At 38.7% G+C, this 12358-nt stretch overlaps 1 protein-coding gene across 1 annotated transcript in view; it reads right to left on the bottom strand.

Annotated features, from left to right (window-relative positions):
* LOC137622227 (cytosolic carboxypeptidase-like protein 5) overlaps positions 1–12358 on the bottom strand; it is a 48778-nt gene that overhangs the window by 19984 nt on the left and 16436 nt on the right. The window contains exons 3-5 of the mRNA XM_068352722.1: positions 9652–9873; positions 8108–8259; positions 4098–5853 (exon numbers count right to left, since the gene is read on the bottom strand). Of these exons, the coding sequence (XP_068208823.1) occupies positions 4098–5853; positions 8108–8259; positions 9652–9873 (2130 nt within the window). The remainder of the gene's footprint in view (positions 1–4097; positions 5854–8107; positions 8260–9651; positions 9874–12358) is intronic.

Raw genomic sequence — 12358 nt, 5'->3', positions numbered from 1 at the left:
AGTTTAAATAGGAAATATTTATTTTAATAATGTTACTATTCCTAAAATATTTTATTTTTCCTTATTTCCTTTCCTCACTGGGCTATTTTCCGTGTTGGGGCCCCTGGGCTTATAGCATCCTGCTTTTCCAACTAGGGTTGTAGCTTAGCATATAATAATAATAATAATAATAATAATAAAAGGTAGACTCCTTAGAACGTCTACCAGCCATTGAAGTACCTCTGTGAACCACTCTCTCGCGGGCCAGAGGGGAGCAACCAACGTCAACCTTGTCCCTTCGTGAGAGGCGAACTTCTGCAAAACCTTGTTGATGATCTTGAACGGCGGAAATGCGTAAGCGTCCATGTGAGACCAGTCCAACAGAAAGGCATCTATGTGAGCCGCCTCTGGATCTGGGACTGGAGAGCAATAGGTCGGGAGCCTTTTGGTCAATGAGGTCGCAAAGAGGTCTATGGTGGGCTGACCCCAAGTCATCCAAAGACTCTTGCACACGTCCTTGTGGAGGGTCCATTCTGTAGGGATCACCTGACCTCTCCGACTGAGACAGTCCGCCAAGACGTTCAATTTTCCCTGGACGAACCTCGTCAACAGTGAGATGCCTCGATCTTTTGACCAGATGAGGAGGTCCCTTGCGATGACGAACAGTGTGTGGGAGTGAGTGCCTCCTTGCTTGGAGATGTACGCCAAGGCTGTGGTGTTGTCCGCATTCACTTCTACCACTTTGTTTCGGAGAAGACTCTCGAAACTCGTCAAGGCCAAGTGAACAGCCAACAGCTCCTTGCAGTTGATGTGAAGGCTCCTCTGATCCGACGTCCAAAGACCCGAACATTCCAGACCGTCCAGAGTCGCTCCCCAACCCAAATCCGACGCGTCTGAAAATAACACGTGGTTTGGGTTCTTGACCGCCAGGGACAGACCCTCTCGAAGACCTATATTGCTGTCCCACCAGTTCAAGCACGTCTTTACTGATTCGGAGATCGGGATTGAGAAAGCCTCCAAAGTCTTGTTCTTGTCCCAATGGGAGTCTAGATGGAACTGGAGAGGGCGAAGGTGAAGTCTCCCTAGAGAGATAAATTGTTCCAGGGATGACAGCGTCCCTAGGAGGCTCATCCAACTTCTCACAGAGCAACGGTCTTTTCTCAGCATGAGGCGGACTTTGAGCAAGGCTTGATCTATCCTGGAGGCAGACGGAAAAGCCCGAAAAGCTAGACTGTGAATCTCCATCCCCAAATAGAGAATCGTTTGGGAGGGAGTCAGCTGAGACTTCTCTAAGTTCACCAACAGTCCCAACTCCTTGGCAAGATCCAACGTCCATTGAAGGTCCTGCAGACAGCGATGACGGGACGACGCTCTGAGCAGCCAGTCGTCCAGGTACAGGGAGGCTCAAATCCCCAATAAATGTAGAAATTTTGCCACATTTCTCATGAGCCTCGTAAAAACAAGAGGAGCAGGTCTGAGGCCGAACCACAGTGCTCGGAATTGGTACACCACATTCCGGGTGTATAGGAATGTGGAAGTACGCATCCTGCAGGTCGAGAGAGACCATCCAGTCTCCCTCTCTGACCGCTGCTAGGACGGACTTCGTGGTCTCCATCGTAAATTTTGTTTTGACAACAAAAACGTTGAGCGCACTGACATCCAGCACCGGCCTCCAACCTCCTGTATGCTTTGGGACTAGGAAGAGACGGTTGTAAAATCCCGGTGATTGAAGGTCCGAGACTTTCACCACCGCTACCTTCTCTAGCAACTGAGACACCTGCAGCTGTAGTGCCTGTCTCCTTGACTCCTCTCGATACCTGGGAGAGAGGTCTATAGGAACTTTTACCAGAGGAGGTCTCCGTACAAAAGATATTTTGTACCCCTCCTTTAGCAACAACACAGGACCCTCGGTCGCAACACTAAACACACTTTGCGCACTTATCACTTAATCACTAAGATTTTCTGTTTTACCACTCTGACACTTCAGCAACTTAACATCTGACATGAGTTGGTTTCTGTCCGATGCTAAGGACTCAACTTTTTCGCCTAAAGCTTGAATCGCTAGAAACATATCCCGCATGGAAGGTTCATGAGTGCTAGTAAGGGGTTCAGGAACAACTACTACAGGGGAAGGATTAGGTTCAGGGGCATGGGAGGAGGAAAATTCCAAAGATCTAGAGGAGCTTCTCCTCACCCTATCTCTCTCAAGCTTACGAGTATATTTGTCATACTCAAGCCAGTCAAATTCTGACAAGACCACGCACTCCTCACACCGATCTCCTAATAGGCAGGATTTACCCCGGCAATTAGAACAAACAGTATGAGGGTCGATAGAGGCTTTGGGAAGACGTTTGTTGCAATCCCTCGCACACTTGCGATATACAGGAGAAGGGTCAGCCATTTTGAACAATCAGAGAAAATCCAAGTCAAAACCAAATTCATCAACAATAAACACCAGCCAAAAAAAGGGTTTCAAGAGTTTAATTGAAGAAAACACCCGACACAGCGAAAGCCAATAAACAACCAAAATAAAGTACTTCACCAAATCGGTCGAAAACTCAAGGTCATAAGCGAGCGGAACCAACTTGTCGACAAGACCGACAGAGAAGAACTGGAGAAATTGACAAGTATATGCGGTATCTGGCCGATAGTCGGCGCTGGTGGTCACACCCGCAACCTTCACGGCGATCGCTCACGAGTTTTTGGAATCTGTCGAGCCGTCCGAGACGTCAGCTATTATATATTCACCGGCTAAGTTTAATATTTAAAATGTATATTTCCTAACCGTGCAAAATCAAACCATTGTTCTCAAGTCTTAAGTAGTGCGCCATAGCCTCTGTACCATGGTCTTCCACTGTCTTTAGGGTTAGAGTTCTCTTGCTTGACGGTACACTCGGGCACACTATTCTAATTTCTCTCTTCCCCTTCTTTTGTTAAAGTTTTTATAGTTTATATAGGAAACATTTATTTTCATGTTGTTACTGTTCTTAAAATATTCTATTTTTCCTTGTTTCCTTTCATCACAGGGCTAATTAACCTGTTGGGGCCCCTGAGCAGACATGAGTCTTTTTATAGTTTATATATGACATATTTGTTTTTGACGTTGTTAATAGTTTATATATGACATATCTCTTTTGACATTACTTTCTTTAGAATGATTTATTGTTAATTTGTTCTCTTCATTTATTTATTTCCTTATTTCCTTTCCTCACTGGGCTATTTTTCCCTATTAGAGCCCCTGGGCTTATAACATCTTGCTTTTCCAATTAGGGTTGTAGCTTGGATAGTAATAATAATAATAATATACATACTTGATTTATCTTTTGGGCCAAAATTTGATGGTTTGCAAGACACACAAGAACAATCGGTATTTAATTTTTTGCCAATGTTTTTGATGGTGTATAAGGGAATTTTTGAGTACAGTACTGTAAAGTACTTTTTTTAAATTGTACTAAATGGTCAAAACTGTACAGTATAAGGATAAGGAGGGAAAACTATATATATTTGTACAGTATGTAATGTATTGTGTGTGAATCTAATTCACTCTCTTAACTACCTAGACACTCATATAAAACCGCAATACAGACAATTTCAGCAAAAGCTTGTTTGTAATTGGTTTGACATGATATATATAAATTCCTTTTGGTAAATAAAGCACATACTCTACTTAACCCTTTTACCGCCAAAGGACATACTGGTACGTTTCATAAGAGTCATCCCTTTACCCCCATGGACGTACCGGTACGTCCTTGCAAAAAAATTATATAAAAAAATTTTTTCTTCATATTTTTTATAATTTTTTGAGAAAATTCAGGTATTTTCTAAGAGAATGAGACCAACCGGACCTCTTTATGACAAAAATTAAGGCTGTTAGAGCAATTTAAAAAGAATATACTGCAAAATGTGCTGGGAAAAAAATAACCCCCTGGGGGTTAAGGGTTGGAAATTTCCAAATAGCCTGGGGGTAAAAGGGTTAACACTACAGTGCTGTATGTAATATACTAGTTCCAAAAAAACTGACTTTATCATTGTCAACAAAACTTTAGGTTAACAACTCAGCTGAAGAAAAATTCTTAACAATTAAAATATAACAAACACAACCTGAAGACCCCACTCACCTCTTTTGGAAGCATGGCCGTGGAGATCCACGTAAAGGAAGAGACCCGAGGAGACCTGCGTTTCCTTCGGTATGCTTGCAGTCACAGGGTTAACCCTAGGGTTAAATGTATCAGAGGGTAAATGCAAGGAAGCGTCCAAGACCTCAATGTTACTTTCAGCCTCCCTTCCAGGTCGGCCACATTCGGCTTCACTTTCACTGCTACTTGCAATGCCGCACATCTCTTTCGTAGACGGCACGCTCGACAAAGAACTAAGGTTTGAAGGCAAAGCTTTACATGGCAGACTATGAGATGTGGAAGGTATGCCACCGTCTCTTTTCTCACTTGGTACGTCCCTTTTAAAAGTACTGAGTGGGGGACCACTTAAATCTTTACTCTCGGGGACATTTTCGGTCTTAAAATATTGACTAGACACTGTACACGAAACACTGGAATATGGCATTACACTCGGAGTCTGCAAGACGTTTGCAGACGATGTTAACCTACTGGGTTTTACACTATCACAAATATTGAAGTCTTTCCCGAGAGGGCTCGAAAAATTACCTTTCTCAAACCCGCTGTTTCCTCCAATGAATCTATTTAATTTATCTTTCTCTTCTTTATGGAAGTCTTTCACAAATAAATCACGGGATTTATCACTGCCTTCATAATCAACACCTCTAATTTCTGTGGTGCATTCGTGACCACTAGGGTTGTTACGCTCTGCACAGTTCCTATTATTCTTTGAAATTATATCGGTGAAGTCACTCACAGCAGCCATTGAACCAAACATGCTCGTGACCCCAGTTTCCGCTTCACTTATACTTGAAACGTTAGAACAATCGTCGTGCACTTCGCTCGGATGCAAACCTCGGTGGAATGAACTGCTTTGTGTAGTGGTGCCGTCCACTGAGACATTGCTGGAAATATCCCATCCGGAAGCGGAGGGTTCATCCAGTTCCATGAGAGAGGCCGCCTTCATCCTGCCACTGGCTAAACCTCCGGCTTTTCCACTCTGAACATCACTGAAACTATGGCAGGTGTCTTCATCCATAACGACAGGAGGGCCCTTACAAGACACATCGGCATCACTGCTAGAACCAGTGTTCGCAGCGCTGATTGATTCGGTGGTAGAGGGTGCTGATGGTATGTCTCTTGCGATAGGAGTCACCTTCCCATGATGATGGTAAAGGATAATCTGCCTAGCAGCATATATAGTGGGGTGTAATATTGGCGATGGATCAACATAGACACGATTCAGGTTGACCCCACGCTGGTCAGTGCGATAATGGCCTCGAACAACGCCATCTGGATTAAGGAAGGGGATGAGCTTAAAAACGAACATGTCTCTGAGTTTTACGGCACGTGGGTCATTAGACAAAATAAAGTTTAGAAAGCCATTAAGGACAAAGCTCGAAGATGTCTCTCCTGGGTGAACTCTGGCAGACACAAACACAACTTTTTTAGTGGGAAAACGAAAGGGACGTGGTTGGTCGGGTAAAGGGAAGAGACCAGGAAGCCTGTGTTCTCTGTCATCACTTTTCCCTTTGTGAGAGCTGATAGTAAGCAAGTCTACTCTCCACTGGTCTAATGAGTAGACTAAAAGTTCTCTGTGGTAGTAGACACCGGGGGAGTCAGCCGGGAATCGACGATCTAGACTTTCCAACATCGTCTGCAGTTCGGTGTAAGTGTAGGGGTACGTAAAAGCATAGTTGGTAACAGCACAAGGATCACTGACAACGTGAACCCATGATATCACTGTGCTATTTTCTTCACTCTGGAACATAATGAAGCAAATTCAGATTATCTTAACTATATCAATAGTCATATAAACATTGTTTTTCACAAAGTTAAGACAAATTATAAGATAAAACATCAGTTCAGAAAATTTCAATGATGGAAAACTGAATCGCTAGATATTTTAGAATCACTTTTGAATTGTTTGAACAAACCACTTATTATTATCAAATAGAAGTTGAATTTCTCTCATGAGTTACGGCATTTTAGCTTTTGTAAATGTGATCCAAAGTTGGTAAACACATAAGTTGAGAAAGAGCTTTACTTTCATTTCTTTAGCAATCGACTGGTATATATATATATATATATATATATATATATATATATATATATATATATATATATATATATATATATATATATATATATATATATATATATATATATATATATATATATATATATATATATATATATATATATATATATATATATATATATCTCACAATAAGAGGAGATCGAGCTACTTCAACACAATCAAGATGTGTTTTTAAAAAAGTACAATAGTACATTCTAAGTTGCAAACAAATCATCATATGCAATAGGAAGGTTGGAGTGTTAAAGTTTTCTGATCATAAATTATTTTGAAGGAAATTTTTAGATTTTCTTTTCATAAGAGTCGTCCACAGGAATTGTTTTAAAATAAGAGTCGTCCACAGGAATTGTTTTAAAATAAGAGTCGTCCACAGGAATTGTTTTAAAATAAGAGTCGTCCACAGGAATTGTTTTAAAATAAGAGTCGTCCACAGGAATTGTTTTAAAATAAGAGTCGTCCACAGGAATTGTTTTAAAATAAGAGTCGTCCACAGGAATTGTTTTAAAATAAGAGTCGTCCACAGGAACTGTTTTAAAATAAGAGTCGTCCACAGGAACTGTTTTAAAATAAGAGTCGTCCACAGGAACTGTTTTAAAATAAGAGTCGTCCACAGGAACTGTTTTAAAATAAGAGTCGTCCACAGGAACTGTTTTAAAATAAGAGTCGTCCACAGGAACTGTTTTAAAATAAGAGTCGTCCACAGGAACTGTTTTAAAATAAGAGTCGTCCACAGGAACTGTTTTAAAATAAGAGTCGTCCACAGGAACTGTTTTAAAATAAGAGTCGTCCACAGGAACTGTTTTAAAATAAGAGTCGTCCACAGGAACTGTTTTAAAATAAGAGTCGTCCACAGGAACTGTTTTAAAATAAGAGTCGTCCACAGGAACTGTTTTAAAATAAGAGTCGTCCACAGGAACTGTTTTAAAATAAGAGTCGTCCACAGGAACTGTTTTAAAATAAGAGTCGTCCACAGGAACTGTTTTAAAATAAGAGTCGTCCACAGGAACTGTTTTAAAATAAGAGTCGTCCACAGGAACTGTTTTAAAATAAGAGTCGTCCACAGGAACTGTTTTAAAATAAGAGTCGTCCACAGGAATTGTTTTAAAATAAGAGTCGTCCACAGGAATTGTTTTAAAATCAGGTACTGGCACTGCAAGTGGTTCATTCCTACATGGATCAGTTTGCCTAAAAAATCAGTTATGACTATGTAGAGATCCATTCTAAAGTCATGATAAAATTACACTTCAAGATTACATTCAATGCTGCCTACAGTGTGCCTCCAAAGACTCTCCAAAATGTTGTAGACTAAGTTTTCTTCCTTAGTAGAGATTAAACAGAACTCAAAAAGTACAATAATGTCATCTCATACAAAGACAGGTTTGAAGAGTTGGAGAGTTATTAGCTTCAAGAATATTGTAATGATGATTTACTGTACATAAAGCAAATAAAAATAAGTCATCAATAAAGTTGGTAAATTTACCACCATTTTCATATAAATTTGTTTACGATAGAAATGTCTCCCCATGGTTCAACTCTAAAATCTTCCCCTTAAAGCAAAAATGGTTAAGTTACCCTATGCATTTCATACAATTATTTTTTCTATGGTTAGTGGCACACTGAACATCTTGCCTTAATGATAAACACTAATCTATGATAAACCCTAAAGGAGTTACGTCTCATAGTATTCCTTGCTTTGTTTACAATGCACATTACTGAAAGGTTTTTTGAAGTCTCATTCTAGGTTTCAGTTACTCTTCTTTACAATTATCACTTTTTGTCCAACTTATTCATCTTCCCTGCTACAGCTTTTTCCCGTTTGTCATGCGTCTATTCTAATATCATGGAGAGAAAAACTGAATAATTCTCAATTCATCTAAATACTTTAAATAACACAGTGTACTATCCTGAAGTTACTTACCCTATAGGTACATCTATCTTTGATGCGCTCCCAACGATGGTGCCGGGTACCGGAAATGCATTGCATAACTGGTTGCATTCCTTGTGAGAAGAGCTTGGACTGCTTGTTCAGATTCATCACATTTATTCTGACTCTGTTAGCAACACATCCACCTGTAAAGAATAATCAATAAATGCTATTTTTCTGGTTTGGGCGGTTGTTCTCAACACTTGGTTCTAAGGCAGATACGAGGTTCAATGTTTACCCCAATAGTATACCTAAAAACATAAGATTCATTTATTCCTTGTCTTTGAATGGTTTTTGTTACTGCTGAAGTTTTGACAGAATCAAAAGCTTTCTCAAAGTCTATAACTGTGCAATAACATTCTTGGAAAACATTCTATTATATCTAATACCACTACAGTACTACAAACTTTATCGTCTTTTCTAAAAGTTTCATTATTAGTAAACAATTATAAAGTGTGACTTCATCATAATTACTCCTGTGTGGTATATTCAAGACAAGCATTTATACAAATGTTCTATTCACTTATATAGTGTACATACTGTACATGAATAATGATGAGACCCTCAATTGCACAAAAGTAAATAAAAACATGTAGCCTACAACCGAGTACAGTACCTACCATTTTAATATGGTGGATATAAGATATTCAAAATTCCACATACAGTACGTATACATACATACATACATACATATACCAAAGGCACTTTCCCCAATTTTGGGGGGTAGCCGACATCAACAAGAAACGAAACAAAAAAGGGGACCTCTACTCGCTACGTTCCTCCAGCCTAACCAGGGACTCAGCCGAGTTCAGCTGGTACTGCTAGTACGTATACATACCCCAAGAAATAGTCAATTGTAAAAATTCTGCATGACTTGGTAATAGAATACTGTACATGATCAACCACCAAAAATTAGTTGGTGGAAACAATTTTCTCAAAATATCAGACTGAAGTAGAGAATCCCAGACAAAACTCTATATTATGAAAAAAAGTACAATTTTTACTGATGACAGACATTACCCTCTCATATTCAAGAATTAAGGAGATTCACTACACTAACAAGCTTACCTTTATCGAGCAACGCAACATACCTCACCGTAAAATGAAACTACGTACAGAGTTGGACCTCTATCTCTTGGTCACTGTGTTTTCTGGACTCTTTATAACATAATGGAGGTTCTCTAGTTCCCATTAGTTCAGTATTCAGGTGACATTTTGACGCACAAAACTTTGATCAAGCGTTTTATATTTAAGATACACATTGGAATTGATTAAGTAACTATCATCATAACTAACCTAAATAAAAAATGAAACACACTGAAAATAATTCTCTTTCTAACATGTAAGATTGTTTTTAAGAAATTCAGTTCTTGAACCAAAAAGAATTAAATTGCAAGATTCATTCACCTGTTTCAAAGGAATATTGCTGACAAACAAAACAGATCTGCCTTCTACTTTGTCAAAGTGATGAAAATAGAGTTCTTTCCTAGGAGCATACCACAAAGAAACAGTCTTAAAAACATGAGACAAAACAATACCTTTGATACCAAAGAAGAACCACGTTCGATTATTATTTTCGAATTCGGTCCCAGCGCAGTCTGGTTGCGTCCAAAGGTTAAATTCATAGTTGACAGGAATAGGGTCAGGAGTAGGCTGATTGGAGGAAGCAGTCTTGTGCGATTTACGTCCACTCCCAAACGCCCCAGATGAACTGGTACCTCCAGGGTTATATGCAACAGACCCGGTAACATGCATAGACCCTGAAATAAATAGAAATACGATATGTTATTCCAATGATGTCCAGTACAGTGATCTAGTAACATGTTTAATTCCCCAAAAAAGAATTTTGGTTCCTGCTTCTATTGTATGTTTTCTATGACGATTCCACAACCCCTCTTACATATAATGTCTTAGCATTCCAAGTGCAGTACAGTACTTTTGCAGCTCAAACTATGAATGAAACTCAAGGATTACATTTTAAGTATCCATGTTACTTTTCCCATACTTAGAACTCTATAGTATATTTTGAATAGGTCTCTTCTCGGAGGACATTACAATTTTTGCAACGCCACTTTAGAGACTGGAAACTTTCTATATTCCTTTAACCTTTCATCCATTTTCTTTGATTTGTTCCTATTTGGACATCCACTAACCTTTTCTCTCTCAATAATAAGTGAATCTCACATGTCGGGGCCACTTATGAAACAAAAATTTAACCCTTTTACCCCCAAAGATCATACTGGTACGTTTCACAAAAGCCATCCCTTTACCCCCATGGATGTACCGGTACGTCCTTGCAAAAAAATGCTATAAAAATTTTTTTTTCATATTTTTGATAAATTTTTCATAAATTCAGGCATTTTCCAAGAGAAGAGACCAACCTGACCTCTCTATGACAAAAATTAAGGCTGTTAGAGCAATTTAAAAAAAATATAATGCAAAATGTGCTGGGAAAAAAGTAACCCCTTGGGGGTTAAGGGTTGGAAATTTCCAAAAAGCCTGGGGGTAAAAGGGTTAAGAAACAAAAATTCAACTTGGTAATAAGGTTAATACACTATACAGTACTTTAATTATAATACTCTATTAAAAATATTAATAGAGTAATACTCTTTGATGGCTGAGCTGCCCTAAACTGTAGCTTCTTCCTATTCTTAACAATGATGACGGTTCCTATGTTTGTGAGGTTTAATCCAATAATCAGATATTCATATGGCTCCAATTGACTTACATATCGGATAATTCTGTACTGGAAGTTTGACAAGATTGGAATAAAAATCTCCAGCAGCCAGCTTATGATCTTATTCCATTTTAATTGCATTTTCTGGGTAAATTATAAAGCTCATCATAGTTGGTAGTTCTGTACATTAGTCACTCTTTTCATTGTACTTTTTCCGTACATCACAACGGTGACTACTCGGATCTTCCCTCTGTCCACCCCAATCCAAATGATCCTTGTCTCATATCTTCTCATTTCCACCATCAATAATGATGTGTGTTATGAAATTTTTAATCCTGGCATTCCCAAAGTTGTCTTGTGTATGGGACAGGGGCAAAAAGGATAGATAGTAATGCCTCTGTGAGTACAAGAGTGAGGAGGCTAGATACCTATTCTCTACCCCTGTGTGAGGCTAGTTATTTTGGAACATGTACACCGCACCTAATTAACCCTTTTACCCCCAGGCTCTTTGGAAATTTCCAACCCTTAACCCCCAGGGGGTTATTTTTTTCCCAGCACATTTTGCAGTATATTTTTTTTTAAAATTGCTCTAACAGCCTTAATATTTGTCATAGAGAGGTCAGGTTGGTCTCATTCTCTTGGAAAATGCCTGAATTTTTTCAAAAAATTATCAAAAATATGAAGAAAAAATTTGTTATAGCATTTTTTTGCAAGAACGTACCGGTACGTCCATGGGGGTAAAGGGATGGCTTTTGTGAAACGTACCAGTACGTCCTTTGGAGGTAAAAGGGTTAATCATGGCACAAAAGCCCATTTATTAAACTTTTGGAGAGAGGCTAAAGTCTCGCACCAGCACGTTGCAGATGGGACCAAAGATTCTAGCTGCAATGCTTTCTAGCTTTAACTTTTCATTTTCTACTTTGAATCTCTTCCCATTTAGCTATCCAGGTTCTCTTACTTCTTAATCAGTGTTGTCATTTAACCCATTTGAAATAATTTTGATTCAGACTTTGATAAGCTTATTATCAATACCTGGAGAGCATTTGTTAGTCTAGAACTCTGTATAGTACGATTGAATTATTTAAATGTGACGTCCTCATTATTTCGTTAACATTTTCCCCAAAATCTATAAATATGTTTGTGTTAAAACTAGGTAAATAGCAGACTATAGTATTTTCCTGAATCACTTTCTTGAGTAGATATACTATCTAATACAGTGATACCTCTGGATACGAAAGTTTCTGCTTACGAAAAATTCAGGATACGAAAAGCGATACAAAGATTTTTATGCCCCAGTATACGAAAAAATTTTCAAGATACGAAAAGCTTACGAGATCCCAACTCGTCGCCGAGAGTACAGTACCTTTTTGTTCAGGGTATCAACCCTTAATTTAGGTGTACAGGTAACAATACACCTTCACTGATCCAAATGCTTTACATACAGTAGTAAAGAAAATGGACCATTTTCTTAGGGCTTGGAGGGGATAACTAGGCTATAACTACATTATTGAATAATCTCATGGTGGTTTCTGGAATGGATTAGGCTGTTTTTAACGGTTGGGTTAATT

The sequence above is a fragment of the Palaemon carinicauda genome, chromosome 29 (assembly GCF_036898095.1).
Source record: "Palaemon carinicauda isolate YSFRI2023 chromosome 29, ASM3689809v2, whole genome shotgun sequence".
In the NCBI taxonomy this organism is placed as follows: Eukaryota; Metazoa; Arthropoda; class Malacostraca; order Decapoda; family Palaemonidae; genus Palaemon; species Palaemon carinicauda.
Note: the sequence above shows the minus strand (reverse complement) of the source record. Positions and strands in the feature narration are given on the sequence as shown.